Source organism: Coenobita brevimanus, chromosome 71 (assembly GCF_032717465.1).
Source record: "Coenobita brevimanus isolate Jiangsu-jjx chromosome 71, ASM3271746v2, whole genome shotgun sequence".
Taxonomy (NCBI): Eukaryota; Metazoa; Arthropoda; class Malacostraca; order Decapoda; family Coenobitidae; genus Coenobita; species Coenobita brevimanus.
Genome location: NC_137024.1, coordinates 30,502,413 through 30,524,022, shown reverse-complemented (window position 1 = coordinate 30,524,022; position 21,610 = coordinate 30,502,413). Strand labels below are relative to the sequence as shown.

Here is a 21,610-nt window from a genome sequence, read left to right as displayed (position 1 = left end):
CTTGTTAGGCTGGCTTCTCTTACTGATATTTTGTTTCAATCGATACAAGAGTATCATAGAAGGTGGCAGTCTTATATTACCGTTAGTGAAAAATGCGAAATCAGTTGCAACATTAAATAATACTTCCTGAAATTACAGTATTGTTAGCAGTTTAGCAATTTAGCAGTTTAGAGCCTAGCGGTATGGAAATTGGATCACCCCATGATAAGCTGGCTTCTCACACTGGTATTTTGTTTCATTTCAAGACAAGAGTATTGTAATGCTAGGTGTTTAAGGCCTGACTCCTCGGTCCTAGAACATCTAACGTGTAGCAGGGTCCTCTTTCCAGACCGGGGCTTAATACAAATAAGAGAGAGGCAGGACACAAAAACTCCAGGCAATAACCTTTACATGTGTATTCCTTAGTCAGACACGAGACAAACAGCAGATAGTACAGCACAGTATTTGGTGAATTATAATCCTTACAACTGGATAATCAGTATCTTGAAGGATACTAGTTCAACCAGCACTGATAAGAACCCTCTAGGTATAGTGTACAGGTTTACTAGAACACAGGGTCTCCGTGCACGTGGAGACGTTGGGGGTGGGTCTCACGTGGGGAGGTGGCGATGAGCTGAGGGTCTAATTATATCTATAGCAATATAAAGTGGAAGTTAATGTTAATGAGTTCGACATTATTTTCTGATAGCAAGGGGGTTTTGGCAATGTATCATAACATGATTCTAGGTTTTTATGCACGTGGGGAAGGCCGAAGGGAGATTCATTAAGGGAGGGTGTAAGGCACTGAGAGTCTTATGTTTATAGTAATTTAAGGTGGAGGGTATTAATAACTCTTTCTCTTTACTATTTTCTGGTAGCAAGGGGCATTTGGATATTTTACTAATATAAAGCCCACGGCTTGAGTGTCTCACTGATATAATATAGAGGGCATCACACCATGAGTCTGGTTCACCAACACTTAGATTCTGCACATGTTATCACTATTCTGCCCCGTAGTATATTACATTCCCATTCCAACTTCAGATAAACACTTGTCCTGATATTTGGGGTGCACTATGTCACTTCATCACTGTTACACTATAATTTATGGCATTATCACACTATCATGAGTCACTATACAGTGGGGGCGATGGGAAGACACGCCGGCGACAATTCTGCCGTGACTGGGGCACCGCAAGGGAAGGGCGTGCCGAGAGGGCAAGGGACGACTCGCAGGGGCGTCTTCTCTCGTCCGGGGCTGCAGGTGGTGGAGGGGCCCGTACTTTCCGGGCTAGGAACAGGAGTGTGGCCCTCAGGACTGGGGCCAAACAAGTCCAGAAATCTCTGGCTCAGGTCTCGGCCGGAGGTGGAGGTCCTCCGCCGTCGGGGTTTAGGGAGGTCCTGCCCGGGCGTCCTGGGGAGGGCCTGGAGTTCCCGAGGGCTGCGGTCCCCAGAACCAAGCGGCGCCGACAGGGAGGGGCTGTGGTACCAACCCGAATCAGGGTCTGTCAGGTGGGTCTTCTCCAGGGCCAGGCGCAGGGAGCAGAGGCCAAGGGAGGTGATAGGACCTCTCCAGTATTCTCCTATGTCCTCTGCGCCGGGGGTCGGGATCCTCGTCTCACACTGGGGATGCAGGACTGCTCTCGCCTGCTTCCGGCCGTGGGGCCTGGCTACTGGCCGTGGCTTCCCAGTGGCGCGACCTTAAGGCACCGAGGCCCAGCTACTGGCCGTGGCCTGGGAGGGGGAATTGGTACCAGCGCGCCTCTGGACACCTTCGGAGAGGATACGAGCTGTCTGACTAAGGTGGGAGCGGCTACAGACCGACTCCTGCAGGAGGAGTGGAGAGTGGCTACAGGCTGACTCAGGGGCAACGCCTTCGGAGTGGCTACCAGCCATCTGACAAAGGTGGGAGTGGCTGCAGGCCGACTCCTGCAGGAGGGGGGAAGAGTGGCTGCAGGCCGACTCCTGCAGGAGGGGGGAAGAGTGGCTACAGGCCGACTCAGAGGCAACACCTTCGGAGCGGCTACCGGCCGTCTGACAAAGGTGGGAGCGGCTACCGGCCGTCCCTGGAAGAACATTCTGACGAAGGCGGGAGCAACTACAGGCTGTCTCCCGACTACCCTCAGGTCGGTGGTGTACCGATTCCTTAGCGAGGGGCGGGCAGCTACCGGCCGTCCCAAGGGGGAAGAAACCTTCGGAGAGGCTACAGGCACACTCCTGGTGAAGGCGGGAGTGGCTACAGGACAACTCCTGAGGGGCACTGATCAGAGCTGGATAGACAGCTCCACCCCAATCTGATTTGGTGGAACCTCACCCGGAAGGTAGTGCAGGATTCCTGCTATGGCAACGGTGAGGCGGCTGCACGTCATAGGGGTGTACGGCCCGGACTGGCTCGTGCCGTTGTTGCACTGAGTCTCGTTGTGCTGCTGCTGCTCCTCTGTGGGGTCCTGGTGGGGGGGTTGGGGAGTTTCCAGGGGCACTATGCTGTATTTCATGTATTTCACCACCGTCCTCCTCGAAAAAGTCACATCCCCGTGACTGGAGGTGATAGACGTGAGTGTCATGGGTGGCGTAGACGGGTTGGAGATTCATGAGGAGGGCTTGCCAGGTAGTGGCGGCGAGGTTCTCATCCTGCTCCGCACCACAGTTGAGGAAGAGAGTAGAGGTGGTGGGGGAGGAGCAGAGGAGGTGGAGTAGATGGTGCGGTCCTCGGAGCCTGCGGTTTCTACCGAGGGTAGGCGCCCATACAGTACGTCGGACTCTTATGGTTGTGGTTGTAGCCCATGGTGTGGTGTGGGGTTGAGTGCTGGAAACTCTGACGAAGGCGGGTGGTTGGGAGAGGCAGCCGGAGCGTGTGATGGTTGTTTTGAGGGTGGGTGTGGGTGGTGATGTGGGTGTGCAGGGTTGGCATGTGTGTGAGGGGCGTGGGGCATCCAAGGGCGGCCGTGGAGTGGCAGGGATGTGGGCGGTGCGGGGTGTGGAGCGGGGTGTGGGGTGAGTGGGTAGTGGTGTCGTGGGGTTGTGAGCAGTGCAGGTGGAGGTGGGGGTGTGTGCGGGCAGTGGGCTGGGAGTTGCGGTGGCGGTGGTGGGTGACGGCTGGGGCGAGGGTGTGGTGGGTGAACATGGTGTGGGGGTATGGGCGGGACACACGGTGCTGGGCGTGGGAGAGGAGGTGGCGGGTGGTGAGGAGGTGGAGGAGCGGCCGGGTGTTGGTGGTGCAGGTGAGGTGTGATGCAGCATGGTGGCAGAAGTGGTGCGCCAGGGCGGGGTAGTTTCGGGGCAGCGCTCCAATGATGGGTGCGGGCAAAGTGGTGGGGCTTGAGGTGGGTGGTGTGAGGGTGATCTGGCACTGGAGGTCACTAGCGGTGGTGAGGTGGCAGGTGAGGTGGCAGGTGAGGTGGCTTGAGGTGTAGGTGGTGAGAAGGGAGTGCGGTCTTGTGGCACCATCCCAGTGTTTGGTGGTGGGGTGGTTTGGGCGGTAGCAGGGTTCTGTGCTCGCGGTGTGGGGTGGGCGGTGGGTGCGAAGCCAGGGGATGGTGCGGGTGTGGGGGTGGTGACGGGCGGTGTGCGGTGCTGTAACCGTGGTGGCTTGGCAGGGGCTGAGGAGTGGGGTGTGGCGGGTGGTGTGTGTCGTCGGAGGCAAGGAAAGGTGGGGTGAGGTGTGGGGGAAGAAGGAGCCGGTGGTGGTGGGGAGGTGCGGCCTCGCGGTGTTGTCTGGATGTTCAGTGATGGGGTGGCGCAGGTGGTAGCAGAGGGCTGAGCTTGTGAGAGAGCGGTGGGTGGTGAGGTGCGGGGTGTGGTGGGCGGCGAGGCATCTGGTGAGGTTATTGGGGACGAGCTGGGGGCCCACGGGGATGGTTAGGTTGAGGGTGGGGTAGGGGAGGTGAGCGAGGAAAAAGAGGTAGGTGAGGATGAGGAGGAGGAGGGTGTGATAGGGAAGGTGAAGGAGCTGACCGTGTTGGCGGGGAAGGTGGTGGTGAAGTGATGGTGGTGGGTGGTGCAGGGTGGTAGGTGGAAGGCAGTAGACAGGAGGAGGTGGTTTTAAGAAGTAGGCTAAGGGAAGATGAAGTAAGGGTTCTCGGAGGCCTGTGAAGGGGGAGGAAGGCTTTGTGTCTAGGGGGGATACGAAGGGGGGAGGCGATAGTAGTGGAGAAAGGGGTGTGTGAGGTGGGAAGGTTAGGAATAGGGGTAGGAATAGAGGAAGGTAGAACAGAAGAGATAGTCAGAGGCAAGGAAAAGGAAAGATGACGTTTATGTGAGGTGGCCCCCATCATTACGGTGGGATGCGGGGGCAGTAGGGAGGGGCGCCTTCTGTGCCTTCTCCTGGGTATTTTCTTTCCCTAAGGCTCGGGGCAATCGGTGTATGGTGGGGAGGTTCGTAGGCTCCCTTGTGTCTTTTTGCTGCGCCGGGCAGCTTTTAGCTGCTCACAGATGTCATGGATCGGGCATTCGTGGCAGCAAGGAGAAAATTCCCACAGGTTGACGGTGATGAGATTCATGGGGAATTGATTTATTCTGCCGATGTGTCGAGGGGTGGCGTGGATGGCTAGAAGGTGCCTCATTAAATTGATTTCTTCATCCAGGTCTCCCGTCGGTTCATGTATCATGAAATGTTCTTTAATGAAACCGGGGAGAATCCTGAGGAGTGTGTGAAACACGAGTTGTTCCCGGGGTTTTCATCTGCCTCCGGGTAGGCAGCGGTGACCAGGCGTCTTCCCTGAATTAAGGTATTATCTAAATCCCTGTCAAACGTAAGGCTGTCCAATTGGGATGATGCCACCACTTTTCGTAGAGATGGGGTGATGGCTTCAATCGCAAACTTTGTAAAGTTCCGCCAGATGAGCTCCAGAGCAATTTTCGGTGCTATGTTCACCGCCGCTTTGCCCAGTGGTGGGAGGGTGACTGCGATTTTCTGTTGGTCATTATCGAAACCAATGTCTAGTAAAAGCTTGATAATCGCCAGATATGTGTGTACATCACACTGGTTGGGGTCAAACTTGGGCAATTGCATGTGTGATTTTGTTGCCATTTTGCCGATATTTCTTCACTACCTCTCTCATATGCCCGGGTCAAGAACCACCGCTATCCACCAGTGTAATGCTAGGTGTTGAAGGCCTGACTCCTCGGTCCTAGAACACCTAACATGTAGCGGGGTCCTCTTTCCAGACCGGGGCTTAGTACAAATAAGAGAGAGGCAGGACACAAAAACTCCAGGCAATAACCTTTACATGTGTATTCCTAAGTCAGACACAAGACAAACAGCAGATAGTACAGCACAGTATTTGGAGAATTATAATCCTTACAACTAGATAATCAGTATCTCGCAGGATACTAGTTCAACAAGCACTGATAAGAACCCTCTAGGTGTAGTGTACAGGTTTACTAAAACACAGGGTCTACGTGCATGTGGGGACGTTGGGGGTGGGTCTCACGTGGGGAGGTGGCGACGCGCTGAGGGTCTAATTATATCTATAGCAATATAAAGTGGAAGTTAATGTTAGTGAGTTCAACTTATTATTTTCTGATAGCAAGGGGGTTTTGGCAATGTATCATAACATGATTCTAGGTTTTTACACACGTGGGGAAGGCCGAAGGGAGATTCATTAAGGGAGGGTGTAAGGCACCGAGAGTCTCGTTATGTTTATAGTAATTTAAGGTGGAGGGTATTAATAACACTTTCTCTTTACTATTTTCTGGTAGCAAGGGGCATTTGGATATTTTACTAATATGAAGCCCACAGCTTGAGTATCTCACTGATATAATATAGAGGGCGTCACACCATGAGTCTGGTTCACCAACACTTAGATTCTGCACATGTTATCACTATTCTGCCCTGTAGTATATTACATTCCCATTCCAACTTCACATAATTACTTGTCCTGATATTCGGGGTGCACTATGTCACTTCATCACTGTTACACTATAATTTAGGGCATAATCACACTATCATGAGTCACTATACGGTGGGGACAACGGGGAGACACGCCGGCGACAATTCTGCCGGGACTGGGGCACTGCCGGGGTGCCGATAGGGAACGGGACGACTCACAGGGGCGTCTTCTCTCATCTGGGGCTGCAGGTGGCAGAGGGGTCCGTACTTTCCGGGCTAGGAACGGGGGTGTGGCCCTCAGGACTGGGGCCAAACAAGTCCAGAAATCTCTGGCTCAGGTCTCGGCTGGAGGTGGAGGTCCTCCGCCGTCGGGGTGTAGGGAGGTCCCGCCCGGGCGTCCTGGGGAGAGTCTGGAGTTCTGGAGGGCTGCGGTCCCCAGAACCAAGCGGAGCTGACAGGGAGGGGCTGTGGTACCAACCCGAATCAGGGTCCGTCAGGTGGGTCTTCTCCAGGGCCAGGCGCAGGGAGCAGAGGCCAAGGGAGGTGATAGGACCTCTCCAGTATTCTCCTAAGTCTTCTGCGTCAGGGGTCGGGATCCTCGTCTCACGCTGGGGCAACGGGACTGCTCTCGCTTGCTTCCGGCCGTGGGGCCAGCCTATTGGCTGTGGCTTCCCAGGGGCATGACCATAAGGCACTGAGGACCAGCTACTGGCCATGGCCTGGGAGGGGGAATTGGTACCAGCGCGCCTCTGGACACCTTCGGAGCGGCTACCGGCCGCCTGACGAAGGCGGAAGCGGCTACCCGACTACTGCAGAAGGGGTGGGGAGCAGCTACAGGCTGACTCGAGGGCAACACCTTCGGAGCGGCTACCGGCCGTCTGACGAAGGTGGGAGCGACTACAGGCTGTCTCCTTCTGCTGGTGGGAAGAACGGCTACAGGCCGATTCAGGGGCAACGCCTTCAGAGCGGCTAACGGCCGTCTGACGAAGGTGGGAGCGGCTACAGGCCGACTCCTGCAGGAGGGGTGGAGAGCGGCTACTGGCCGTTTGACGAAGGTGGGAGCAGCTACAGGCCGACTCCTGTGGGAGGGGGGAAGAGCGGCTACAGGCCGACTCAGGGGCAACACCTTCGTAACGGCTACCGGCCGTCTGACAAAGGTGGGAACGGTTACAGGCCGACTCCTCCAGGAGGAGGTGTAGGGCGGCTACAGGCCGTCCTTAGAAGAACACCTGACGAAGGCAGGAGCGACTACAGGCCATCTCCTGACTACCCTCAGGTCGGTGGTGTACCGATTCCTTAGCGAGGGGCGGGCAGCTACCGGCCGTCCCAAAGGGGAAGAAACCTTCGGAGAGGCTACAGGCACACTCCTGGTGAAGGCGGGAGTGGCTACAGGACAACTCCTCAGGGGCGCTGATCAGAGCTGGATAGACAGCTCCACCCCGATCTGATTTGGTGGAACCTCACCCGGAAGGTAGTGCAGGATTCCTACTATGGCGACGGTGAGGCGGCTTCACGTCATAGGGGCGTACGGCCCGGACTGGCTCGTGCTGTTGTTGCGCTGAGTCTCGCTGTGCTGCTGCTGCTCCTCTGTGGGGTCCTGATGGGGGTGTCAGGGAGTTTCTGGGGGCACTATGCTGTATTTCACTTATTTCAAGTATTATAAAAGGAAACAGTCTTATATTACTGGTCGAGAAAAACAGGAAAATTAATTGTAACATTAAATAGCACTGCATGAAATTACAGCAACAGTGTTTTTCAGCAGTGACTGGTGTACTTCAGCAACACTGAATCAAGGATCAGCCACTTACAGTACTATTGCTGCAATGTCGTGGGACACTTTGGACCGCTTTAGACCCATCTGGACTCATAAGTGATCGCGAGAACAGGCTAATGTCGGCCCAATCCTGTCCAAGCCTGATATTGGCTGCAAGAGTGACTGGGCGTGGCCTACAAGAATGTAAACAAATGTCGTGAAATAGCATTGAGTACACAAATTTCATGCTTCCCCTCAATTTTTATCTTGGTCATTAATGCTTTAATAATCTTATTGCATGCAATCTGTAGTACTACAAAGCCTCTACTTCAGGGTGAGATTTATTTGGTTCCCTTCTTGGATGATCATGGGCTTCTGCTCGCATTAACCCCTAAACCGCGGGCTGTTTTGCTTTGACTTGCGTGTCCCGCGGGCATATTTGCGCTCCGACAGACTCTCTAAAAATATTTGCCAAAAATCAGTTATTAGTCCTAGAATATTAAAATTATATATGCATATGGCACATACCTTCAGCTTTCTCCTGGGATGTTTGTTGAGCCTTCGTCGAGTACCGTAGGACTTGTGGAGACCTCTGAAGTTGGGTAACGAAGTCTCCACTTTATACTTCCCGACAAACCGTAACATGATTACCACAGCCTGATATTATCACTAGAAACACTATTCTATGATTCTCAAATAGTTTGTAATCCATACTCAAAAAAAAAAAAAAAAACCACTGTGAAAGCAATGAAAATTACGAGCGCGTATGACCTTCCCACTTCTGATCGTTCGCCGCTGGTGTTCTGTCATTTATTATTCATAAAACCCCTCACACTTTATATTTCTATTACTATATAACACATATATATCTACAGTCTTTATCCATAAGTTTCCTTCAGTAATAGTAGTTTATTGTCACTGTAGGCATTTAATTTCTCTTTCAATAAAATATGTAGCATTCACTTTCTCGTCCTGTATACTACAGTTGAGAGTGAATCTGTCACTTTCGCTTTCATAACTCATAGTATTCATACACGCTAGAGTGAAACTTTCACTTTCATTACTCCTAGTATATATGCTCGTATTCTTATATTACTACTCATTTACATTCTCTATTTTATTTATATTATTTACATTTCTATTTTATTTACACTGTGTTAGGCACTGTCACTTGAAGTAACTTATAAAACTATTTTCCACTGTTCACTTATATTTACATTCATTGCTTTAACTTGCTGTTTACACATTATTTACACATTATTTACATTTCCACTTGCACTGTTTTACTCACCAGAAAGATCGTAGTCACTCTCTATCATTTTCATTGACAAATTAGCCAGTTCACATTCCACAGCAGTCACTTATCCCTTTACCTCTTTCCACATGAGGTTTAGTAGGGGGTAGAGGTCACAGGGCCTTTGAATGGGGCTAAAAAGCAGCGGAATTTGACAGGCGCGAATCCGACGTGCTTTCACCTTGAAAGACGACAGTAAACTGAACACAGTGTGGGGGCCGGCCTAGGGAGAGTGCAGTGCTGCCAATCTCAGCCTGGTGACAGCTTTTTTTTTTTTTTTTTTTTTTTATGTGACTGACTCTGGGCATAGGCTTCACGCCTGCTTTCAAGGCCCAGTAGTCCTCCTACGTACCGCACACCTCTACATGTCACCACTTCGGCGCTAACACCCACCTTCCATACTGAATACATGCTAGGGCTGTCTCATACAGGAATGGTGTAATGGTATTAGCGGGGGTATTTTTACGACATGTCGGCGGGTCTTCTGGTAGAACAGTAAAGTCTGATTTTATGAAATTCAAATCCTTAAACTGTTCCCTGCACCAGCGGGATTTGAACCCGGGTCCGTTAGGACTGCAGGCCAACTCTCTACCGATTGAGCCACCGCTAATATATACACTATGAAATGATTGGCAGGAAATCTAGACAATACATAACAAATTAGGTAGTTCCAGGTGAATGTGAATATCACTTAGGCTTCTCCCTTCCCTCCTTACATATATTTTTATTACGAGAATAGATTATACGGCATATTTCAAGGGGAAATAAACAGCGAAAATTAGCGAACGAGTGCACGTGAGGTGTTGTCAGGTGATAATTAGCCAATTCCAGGTGTATGGCACTATCATTTACCTTATTTCTTTTTTGTATACATTATTTGGTATAAGAATAGGGAATAGGGCTTATTTCAATGGATGAAATCAGTGGAAAATTCCAGGGAATATTTACTTAGCGTAGCACGGCCGGGCAGGCGAGAGGAGAGGGTAATGGAAGGGAGGTAGGGAGGGGAGTCAAGAACTGGGAGAAATGGCTAAATTGTCCACAATGGATGGGAGTACAGATGAGATTAGGAGTGCTGACTAATGTTGGACATTGGCAGTACTGATAGATGATACAAGCCACCACTTGAAAGCCCGGGCGAATTCACAATAACAAAGAATCACAAAAGTGATGCCCCGCGGTTAAGGGGTTAAAAATGTAATTTAAAACAAACCTTATTCCCAAGTCTGCCATTGTTGACCATCAATGTTTACACCCTGCCACGGACGCTCCTCGCCTCCTTCTTGGCTGTTGCTGACGCACATACATTTGGGCGCAAACTGGTCTTGCCTAGGCTAGCTTGTGGGGCAGGACTGCTTTGGACCAGTCTGTACCGGTCTAATTGTCTTGCCAGAACAGCAATAAGACCGGTCTAAACCGGTCAATACCGGTCTAAAAGCCTCACGAAAATGCGGCATTTGTTATGAAAATGGAATAAAATTTACTGAGCAGATAATGCAATATTTGAAATTAGCTGTGCCAGATGGCCAGATGGACATTCATAGCAGCGTCCGCCATTTTTGTTGTATTCACAGCTGACAAAGTGATAAGAGCAATCGATCCCGTTCACCCTCTCTGCCTCACTACTGATCAGTGTGATCGATCTGTTCGCTCTCTGCCTTTGCCGCCCTAGCAAAAAGCTATCATAATCGGCGTGTGTGAATGCAACCCAATGCATGTCTGCGTGTGGGTTTGAGTGTAGAGTGGGTGTACTTAATAAGGGAGGAGTAGGAAAAGTTCAGGTAGGGGCACAGTGATAAACCACTTATCATAGCCCTTCAACCCATATTTTGTTGGGTACTTTATTCATGCTCGCCAGATAGTTTTATTCAGTTCAGGGAACATCGTGCATTGAAAGGGTTAGTGTGGGCTGAATCACTTGCCCCTAGTTTGAAAAGTTTCGCTAATCGCTTGTACTCAGTAAAAACATTCGCATTAGCAATAATAAGAAAATAATTGCAGTAGGCTGGTTAGGTCATGTTTGGCAGCTTCTTTGACTAGACTGTTAGAATAAAACAGGATAAGAAGGCTCTTCCTCGCTTACCTAACCTTTCGGTTGAAACTGGCAGAAAATGGAGGTAGGGACATAGGATTTTGTATAAGTATTGCGTGTAGGGGAGTTGGGTGGTAGAATGAAAGTCTCAGTGCCTGTCTATCTAAAATTTTATTTATCTTGTTCTCTATCTGATATTCACCTTGGCATTTACAGTGCAGAATTATGTTCTGCTATTTGATAATGGGGCTGCAACTGAGATACAGCAGTGTTACGAAGGCATAACAATGAAATTCAGTATGTTTTGAGGTGAATGGCTGTTTTTAATAAATTGTGAACAGTTAAGAATGTTTTGTTAATTTTTGCTGTTGTGAGGCAAGCAGCACTGTCAGTGAGGGAGTGATACTGACAAGAGGGTAGAGACAGCTGTACGCCTCCCAACAACCTCGCCACAATGAACTTCGGTTGTAAAACATTTTAATTTGCTTTTTGCTTAGTGTGTATATACAAGTGCTATGTTTTATTATTATTATTATTATTATTACTGTTATTATTATTATATTATAATTATTATTACTGTGAAGATATTCAGAGGTTAGTGAGTGCATCATTAGTGATGGCAACGAAGTGTTCAGGAGCATGTTTGCTGAGCAGAAAAGACACTTGTCACATTTAATTTGGTTTGTTTAAAGATATTTATTCAGTTTAGGAAGTGAATGTGTTGTCTGTAGGTAATGAGACAATAGGAACAAGTTACAGTATACCTTAACACCGGAGATGCGGGGTACGAATATGACTAATACGGGGTACTTTCAGGGTAAATAAAATGCTGTAAAAGTTCCTTGTAACTGATTTTTGAAAATTTGTTTGTGTTGTCTGTGACTGTAATATTCAGTACATGCAGGCATTTGATTTGGAGATATAGTGTATTCCTTCATTTAATGGCCTGCGTATATTCTTGAATGAATGAAAAAACGGGTTTTATTGAGTTTTGTTATGTTCATTTCACGAAAAATAATACTTATCTCTATATACTGATACATATTTACTGTAATTTAATGGAGATGAACCTCATGTCTAAAATTATTGTACAAAAGGAATCGGAAAGTTCAGACTACATAACATACCGGTAGTGTTACGATGGCGTCGTGGTACGAAGTATCTTTTTGTAAGGAAGGGATTGTTTGTTTGTTTTCTTGTCTTGTACCCTTCTTTTACATAAAAATATAGACACCAAACATATACAGTACTGAATAAAGATTCTGAAAGGTGGACTTCATAAAGTGTTAAGATAGTGTCATGGAATGCAATAACATTATGTAATGAAGGGGTTGTTTGTTTTCATGTCTTGTACCCTTCTTTTACATTAAAATAAAGAAACCAAAGACAGATATACAGTAATGAATAGAAATTCTGAAAGGTGAGTGTGTATTTTAGTGAAAAATAATCATATCAAGCAACCTTTCTGTAATCTTGGTCAAGACATACTCTTTTTCTCAGAACAGCCCTTCTAGAATTAGGGTGCGTCTTTCACACTGCAGTGTCTAATATGCCGTGAAATATGGGAACAATTTCACTATTGATACAAACAGTAATGTATTCCATTAACCCCTTAATAACCTCCGCCACTGAACAATATTTAACAGTACCGGTGTCAGTGACGTCCAGTTAGCGTGAGCTATGAAAAGCTGTGAATAATTATGGGATGAGAAGGAAGGTCACTGTTATGTTTACACGACTCTACGCTAACATCTCAAGCAGTCAGGCAGTCACTTAATTTTGTTTTTGCCCATATGGCACATGCACCGTAATTTTATTAATTTGTCTGTGTATCATAGCAAATCGTGGGATGGGTTTGGGAAGTTAAAAAACACATTGCTAGGTGCGCCAGACGATTCTCTTCACATTTTTAAGAAAAATAAATTGATTCTAGAGCTCTTTAAAAACTGTTCTGGGGCCAGCCAGGGGTGCACTCAAATTTCTGAACCCACGGCCATTGAGGGGTTTAGCCGTTAAGCTATACCTACGATTGTTTGACTCCGGAGCAATGGAAGATACTTATTTTATGTACTCAAAGATAGACTTCGTTTCCCAATTTCCCAACTCTAAGTTAGGTTAGGTTTGGTTAAATTATTAGGTACCGCTAAACTAGGTTAGGTTAGGTTTAGTTAAGGACAGTCTCTTCCGCCATTATGCTCACGAATCAAGAGTTGTCACAGTCGAACAGCTAAAAATAATGAACAAGGAAACAGATTAACAAGAAACATTTATTTATGGGTAATGTATTACAGTATCAGTGGTTCATAGGCTATGCAACCACCGGTAAATGTCATTTCCATGAATGACAGGCATCAAGAATTAGCAAATTTCAAGAATTAGTGAGGGGTTTGGAACCCCCCTTAATTTGCAGGGGAGGGGGTTACTGTACAGTATGATACTATACAATACTGTAATCAATACAGTACTATACCTGAATCTGGAAAATATAGAAATTGGTGAACATATACAAGTGCAATGACACAGAAGGCCTGCAAGTCACTGATAATACTTCCTGGACTGCCGAGATGATTCGGAATATCTGCCGAACAATCAGAGACTTTTGTACTGTAAATGGGACTACAGGTAATCCCTCTAAGATCAGACGTAACAGAGCCAAAGGCATGTTTGGACTTGGTTTTGTCTGGGACTTGGGAAAAATGCCCCTGGACAGGTACTTATAGGCCCCAACCCAACCTAACTTTGAAAGCTACCTATATAACTCTCTACAGGACACGTACGGCACCTATTTAAGATCCTATCCACACAAATAAGGGAAAGAAACCATAAAATAAATGAAAAGGAACCAGAGAATGTGAAATTAAGAGTGTGGAAAATATTTAAGAGTGTACAGGGTACTATACTTACGACACGTCCATGACCGTCGCAAAGATTAACCCACCTCCTCTATGGCTCTGACAGAGGTGAAGGTGCACTTGAAGCATGTACAAGTACAGTAATCCAGTGTTGCGCTGCACTTAATCCTTTGCACTGTGAATTATAATCGTTTAACACGGCACATTCTGTTCTTACTTATGCCATGCCAGTTGCAACACACCAGTGTTGCACTCCGCACTTAATCCTTTGCACTCTCAATTCTAATTTCATAACACTGCACAACAGTGTAACTTCCCATGTGGTCTAGTGATGAGGTATTGCAGTTTATTCACTGTCCACCAAAGCAAGCACGTGGGCAGCCATGGCGACGAGCGTGCAGTCATGACAGTAGGTAGGCAGGAAGCTGGGAGGATGTAGGCGCGCTCTAGCGGACATCGTCGGAACCATGCACTAAAACACAGCTGTTCGTCACCGGACAGCAAAAATAAAGTAGGAATAAACACATATCGGCTTTATTTTTTTTTGCATTTTGACGTTTTTTTGGCCATTTTTGGACTCAAGCCCAAAATGTCCGGGACTAGGGGTGTCCTGGACTTGGGCGTCCGGGTTTTAAAGGGATTACTGTATTTCTCAAAACTGCCGAAATATCAGATCTACCTAATAATCAACTGCCGAATAACTGTACTTTCACTGTACTTATTACAACGGTGTAGATTCAGGAACAAATTCAAAATTCACTCCCCTTCATAACTCAGACTTTTATCCATGGTACAAAAAGATGCATGAAAGGTTTCTGAACTCTCCATTTTTTTGTCTCGTGGAAAGAAAAAAAAAAAAAAAACTTTCTTCTTATTAAGTAAACTGTGTTTGTGGTGAAAGAAGAGACATGAGAAAACTGTTCACTCTCCCTGTCCTACCTGCAAAAAATATATTTGAGTTGCAAGATGGAGATGATTACGTTTGCTATAGCATATTCTTTCTACACTGACGAAGGCCATTAACCCATGTCATTTCAACTCATGGTGAAATGCATTTGGAGCAAAGGCTTAAACCAATCAGTAACTAAAGAGATTCATTCCAGTCACATAAGTACGGCTTATCAAATTTCATGTAATCATAATTTAGTATTCAAGTTATGGGAATGGCCTAGTTCATCAAGTGAAAACAAACTGAAAAAGGTGAATCTGACTCCAGAACTACATGACAACAACAACTCACCTGTCCCAAGATGAAACCAATGACAGTCATGGCAGCGCACAAGAGGGTGGCCAACATGAGAACCTTAAAACGATAGATAATGCCCTCGTAGTGAAGTCTCCGAGCAGTCGACATTGCAGGTAGAGACTGGCGTTTGCTGCTGATGTTGATGAACACCTACAAACATGAGGAAGATTTGAGGAACAAGGAGAGGCAGGCACTTGCTACAAACATTAATAAACACTTACACAACTGTGGAAGAAGAATGAGATACTGGAGAGATTGACACTTGCTGCTAATGTTGATGAAGCCCAATGAAAATTAGGAAGAAGATCTGAGGAGCATGGAAAGACTGGCACTTGGTGCTAATGCTGATAAACACCTACAACACTGAAGAAGAGCTGAGGAACACATACAATCAGTCCGCTTACTAAGTCAAGGATGTGTTACACAGTGTAACAATTTTTTCCATACAAATGGTGTGGTAAATCAAAGGAAACCAACATATCAGTTGTATAATTGACAATGGAAGGTTAAAGGCCAAATTTTCTGTAATCTCCAATTCACTGTGGATTTAGCAGCAAAGAAAAATGTCAAAAAATGCAGTTCACAATAAGGTCTTATTGTAATGAGGAATAGATAACATAAGGAAACAAAACATAAGAATATGGGAAGAAAGTGAGGCAGCAAGTCCAATGGTAATACAACAGGATGAAGAGACAGGAACTCAGTGATGTATGAAATTTCTTGGCTGGGTGCTACTGTTTTCGTTATTGTTGTGTTTGTTGTTGTTGTTGCTGAACAGTCTGTCTGGCCCAGCAGATCTGTCAACTGCAAGTAAGAAAATGCCCCTATGGGGTCATCTCACTGGTTCATGGTGTGTCTGTGTTTTAGGGTGGCATGTGTTGTGCAGTGCTCCATAATGTGGATAATGCTGTGAGGGCCTACAGTAGTTTCTTAAGTTTCGTGTAATGAAATTTCATCATGTTCTGTGCACACATATCATCACTACCCATCATAAGTGTTAGCACATTTTAGTTTAAAGTTCATGGGTTTGAGTGGTGGATGCTTGCCGTGCCAAGTGATTTTCACCTGCAGGTCACCAATTCTGAAAGGCTTAAAGCGACATCTAGTCTCACCAGGCTGCACTACAGAGGCATGTGCTTCAGTAGACAGTGTTTTTTGAGGAGGTCAGATGTTTGGATGGACTTTCCACAACCAAATATAGCCAGTGTGAACCCTGGAGGTGGTAGGCAGAGTGGCAGGGGTGCGGAGGGAGACCCACCTCAGCAACCAAAACCATTAACATAGAAGAACAAACAAAAACAGAAGCACCAGATTGGGAAGAAGCACATGAAATATAGTTTGGCAGAAAAAGGCAAGATTAAAGTGAGAACTCTCTCCTAAAATACTGCAGGATAGATTAGATAGTACTTACCATGAGACACCCAAATTACGTGCTTGGGTGGGTGGTGGGTTGACATTAGTCATCACTTGCCGTGACCTTGAGATGAATCGAGTAATTTTGTAGAGTATGTGATTGTCTGAACATTTATTATTCAATCTTAATGTTCTTACTGTGCTCTCAGGAGCTCCAGTTAGTTTTTTTATTCTACCCCCCTTTTTTTAATGTACACTGAGCAAGGCATGACAATGTGAAATTTAAAAACTAACTTGAGTTCCTGGGAGTACTGAACAGTAAGAGCACTATGACAGAAAAATGTTCAATCACACATGCTTGGAAACTGCTCCTGCCACAATCCAAGGTGAGAGCAAGTGATGATGAGTGTCAACCCACCATTCACCCAAGCGCATCATTTCTGTGACTCATGTAGGTGCTATCCTCTTTATCCTGCAGTATTTTAGCTTACTATTATCTCACTTTACCTGTTTTTTGTTAGCTAATTCTTTGAATTTCTTAACACCATACAGGGAAAAATGTCCAAAGTGGGAGAAAAAACAAAACTCAGACAGACTTCAAGGGCCACAGGACCCAAATTAATTTTCTTCACACGAAGTGCTGTTTAAATTTGGAGAGACTAAATATAGTGAGGTTATTTAGGGTAAATAAAAACATACACAACTTACGAAACTACTATACAGTATTCCATAAGTGCGGCATGTTATCTGTGATTCCATTCAAATTTAAGTTAGTAACTGAAAAAGGCTAGGTGATTATCATGGTCTAAGCCAAGGTAGGTGAACTCAATCAGCTCTATCTAAGAGATACCTCTGATGGGTGGATGTCACAAGGCAGAGCTTATAATAGTGTTCTGATTGAGGTGTTGCATTGCCTTGAGCATGAAATGAGTATGTAGGTGTTTCTTTATTGGCAAAGTTGGGATGTCTGGAGGTGGGATGGGGTAATATTTGTGTGGTGATCATTTGATGCGTAAAGATGTGCTGTGTGGTTCCGTCATAAAATGACAAGGGTACCGTGTGATAGGACAGGTTGCCACACAGAACTGTCTGCCTCTCATTTCAAGACATTCTTTAACAAGGAGGACTTATTTTCAGTGTGAGTGAGTTGTGGAGGTGATTTTGGTGCAGCCAGTGATGATGCATAGAGTACTGTTTTGTAGAGTCTGTAAAGCACCATAGTGGATGTTTGATTGCATGGGGGGCCAATGCCGGGCAGGCACAGGACACCTCTGATCTGAAATGTTTGGTAAGTAGGGAGTGTTTCTCTGTGTTGCCCCAAATCTGTCCCTGTATGTGCCCTGAGTGCACTAAGTTTCAGGTTGCACTGCCTCTTGATATACAGCCATCCCTTATTATTCACAGAATTTCCATACAAAGGATTCAATTACTGTATTTGCTTTTTCTTTTCTTTCTTTTCCCAGGTGGCTGAATTTCAAGTCTCCTGCACAAATTGCTGCAATCTCTCCAAAACCAACCTTTCTCACATGTGCCACCTTGCCGTGAGCTCTAGCCAGTATTTTGTGTACTTTTATTGGGGTACAATGGTTCCAAGGTATCCCCAACCTGCCTCAGCAATGTCCAGTAGTGCTGCAAAGTCCCTAAACATGAGAGGGGAGTTATGACTCTAGTTGAAAAAGTGGTTCTGCTTATCTTCATCATCACATTATCATCTAATTGCTATCTTACCATCTCACCATAATCTAATGCATCACCATTTCATTATCACCTCACTGACAACTTATCATATCACCATCATTATCATCATCAAAAGCATAAAATGTTGTGGAAGCTGAGAGGAGGAACGAGATAAGGCAACAGCATTTGAATGGTAACACACACAAACATTACGTACCACTGTAAAGTCTCATACTCATACTGTATATCTATTTTGTTCTCATTCAGCGTACTAATACAAATTCAAATCTAATTTACAATGCACTTGCTCTGTTATTCCATTGTCTTTTGCAACTTTAAAGGTATTACATCATATTTTAAATGCGATACAACGAGGGTGGCTGGTTTTCAAACGCTTAACAATACAGCGAATGAAAATTGTACCCCATGAGTGGTATACTTCTAATTCATGAGGAGTATACATGAGTTTAGCTATTCATGGTATTTTTGGTACCCTAACCCCCACAAAAAATAAGAGATGACTGTACCTGGTCCCTAAAAGTGAGTCCAGTGTCAGATGTCACTCCAAGGCTATTAGTGCAGGGTGTGTGTGGCACAGGTACATTGTTAACTGCAATGTTTGGGGTGTACCTATCTTCATGACTGCAGCTGGTGATGAGTGTGAGGGTGGATATGGCTGATGCAATCATCAGCCCCTTGTCCTCAATCCATGCCTGCTGTGTGCTATGGTAGTCTTGTTGCTCTGTACTGGCTGTGTCTCCAAAGTGATGTGCGGATGCTATGGTAATGTCATCTGCATATGAGGCAATGCTTGTGGGCAACTGGGGTGTGGGAATAGCAAGCATGTATAGGCCGAAAAGCGTAGAGGAAAGAATGGAGCCCTGAAGAACTCCATTAGGGAAGTTTCTTGTTCATGATGACAAACCAACTGCCAAAATCTACAACATAAACATAGTGAACACCAAATGCTGGTTTGTCAGCTACTAATCTGGTAGACAAGCACATGTAGAGAAAGCTGGCACAAAGAGGGAACACAATCTAAACAGGTAGTAAACAGTACAGAGGTAAATCTAATACCAGCCTGGCTGAGGCCATTAAACCAAACAATATGAGCTTTACAACCATTAATACTAGTCAAATTTAACACATTTTTCTTTATCATCAATTATCCCTCCAGTTCTCTATTCTTTGTGCATCTAATGAAATGGCATATATACAGTACCGGTATGTTCTTCAATTACAAATGTTAGTACAGTACAAACCTTCCAGATCATGTATGAGAGAAAGCAGAAGTAGAGGCCTGCACACACTCCAGCCAGTATGATGAATGCCAGGGCCAGGTTTGTGCCAATCTCAGTGACCCAGATGGAGTAGAATGGGTTGGTGAGCTGGACGCCTCGCTCACACATGTCAAACACAAACAGACAAAGGCACCCACCCAACACGGCACTCAGGTGGCGCCAGTACACTTTCACTTTGTTCCTTTCAATGTCATCCTGAAAAAAGGACACTCAGTTTCATATATATTTGAGCAGAGTGGTACAGTACAAATTTTACTAAAGATCCACTTTTATGTCACCAGATACATTACTGATGCTAAATGACAATGAACAGAATTTTGCAACTAATTATATTTTGCTGCTGATGTTCTGATGGCAGAAAGTAAGAGTGACTTGCAAACGGTAGTGAATGAATCTGATAAGTGTCTGTATCAGACGCAAACCAAAAGTGAATGTGAAGAAAAGTGAGATAACGGTAAGTCAAAGGAAGGTGTATGACAGAAGGAAATTTTGGCAGGCAGTACTGTAGGCTGTCCATATTCACACGGTTCAAAATTGATGATTCAGTTATCCGCAGAGGACAGATGGCCAATCTTCAAGAACATCTGAGCAGCTTCCATAACATTTGGCAAGGATCTAAAAGCATACGAATGGGTCAATGGGGTTCCCTGTGATGCTTTGTCATCCCCCACACAGCACACACAGCCCTTCCCACACTTTCTCTCGTGGTCCACACTCCCGCTTCCCTTGCCACTGTGACCACAGTCCCACTCATGCCACTCCCTACCTCAGTCATGCAGTACCCACCGCAATATACAGTTTCACTCAAACAAAAATCCCTGGTCATGGAAATACTATGCAATTTCAAAAGCATTATATAGTTCTATACTATCATTTATAAAGTCTCCAACATGCTTGCATGCATTGGCCTTCATCACCTAATGGTGATTCTACACACTGCTCAGTCTCTTGCAGCCTCCCTTTTCAGTCCCTAATCCCTCATAAGGGCACACTGTGTGACCTCGTCCCAGGTCTTTTTCAGTCTGCCTCTTGCAACCTTACCCTTCACATTCACACTTATCTTCTGCACCCAATTGCCAACTTCCATCCTCTCAACATGCCCAAACGATCTCAATCTACTACTCCTCATCACAACACCAATACATTCCAGTCCCATCCTTCCCTTTAATTCTTTTACTGCAATCCTAGCCCTCCTAGGCCTCACATTCAAGAACACACTACATATCCATTTAATCATTTTCCTTTCTGTATGTTTAAGCCTCTGAACATCCTTTTTCTTTACTCCCCAGGTCTCACTACCAAACAGCATTACACTCCTAACACATGTCGCATACAAAAATCCCTTAGCAAGGAGGGAGAGCCCTCTCATTGAAAGGAGAGGCAACAGCTCCCTGAACATCCTCGAACCACTCCTTTCCCTAGCCACACAGCTAGCTTCAGCTCCACCTCCAGAACATGTCCTTCAAATAGCAAAACTCATCCACACACTAAAAGAGACTCATCAGCAAGATCAAACCTTTCATGCCTGACAATCTCTACCTGTTGTTCCCAGCTCATCATGCACAAGAAATCAGCATTATCTCACAGCTTACCTGTAATAATACTCCATATCATATGCACCCACTTACCACAAACACTGCACAAGACGGAGTTACTTCCCACAGAATCCCACACCCTTGAGGCAAATTGCACATGGCCACATTCCTTCTGCCTTGACAGTACTGCCACCAGCCCTTGATATAACCACTTTTGTTTTACTCACATTCATTGGTGGGGGCACTCACCATCCACTCACTTGATGTAGTGCTGCTTCGGATGTCTGCCCTATGCCTTTTCCTCTCTCCCTTCCTTCCTTCCTCTTCTGTCTTTCTTTCATTCTCTCCTCTTCCTTCTGCCTACAGGTGACTTTACACTCCCTCTTCTGTCTTTCTTTCCTTCATTCTTTCCTCTTCCTTCTGCCTATGGATGACTCTGCTCTCAGTGACAAGTCAAGTGGTTTCCTGTACACCATGAAGCCATTTACTATGCTGGGCGGTAACCATATAACCAAATTATGGCGTCTGGTGGTTTAGTGGACACTTAAGGCGCTCTGATTGGATTCAGCCTGTGTAGGTTTATATCCAAGGGGTGGTTGGGGTTTGTTGTTCACGTAATGCCACTCAGGGACCAACTTGCCTAGCCCCGGGTTCCTACGCTCCTCATGGGGTGATATAGGATTGGATGATGGATGGATGGATACTCACAAACCCTTCTGCCCTATTTCATCTCTCCATTTCCAGAATCTTTATTTCCC

General features: G+C 46.0%; 1 protein-coding gene across 1 annotated transcript in view; it reads right to left on the bottom strand.

Annotated features, from left to right (window-relative positions):
• LOC145406868 (protein wntless-like) overlaps positions 1-21,610 on the bottom strand; it is a 233,546-nt gene that overhangs the window by 87,628 nt on the left and 124,308 nt on the right. Inside the window, exons 7-8 of the mRNA XM_080277981.1 lie at positions 19,279-19,512; positions 14,981-15,136 (exon numbers count right to left, since the gene is read on the bottom strand). Of these exons, the coding sequence (XP_080134107.1) occupies positions 14,981-15,136; positions 19,279-19,512 (390 nt within the window). The remainder of the gene's footprint in view (positions 1-14,980; positions 15,137-19,278; positions 19,513-21,610) is intronic.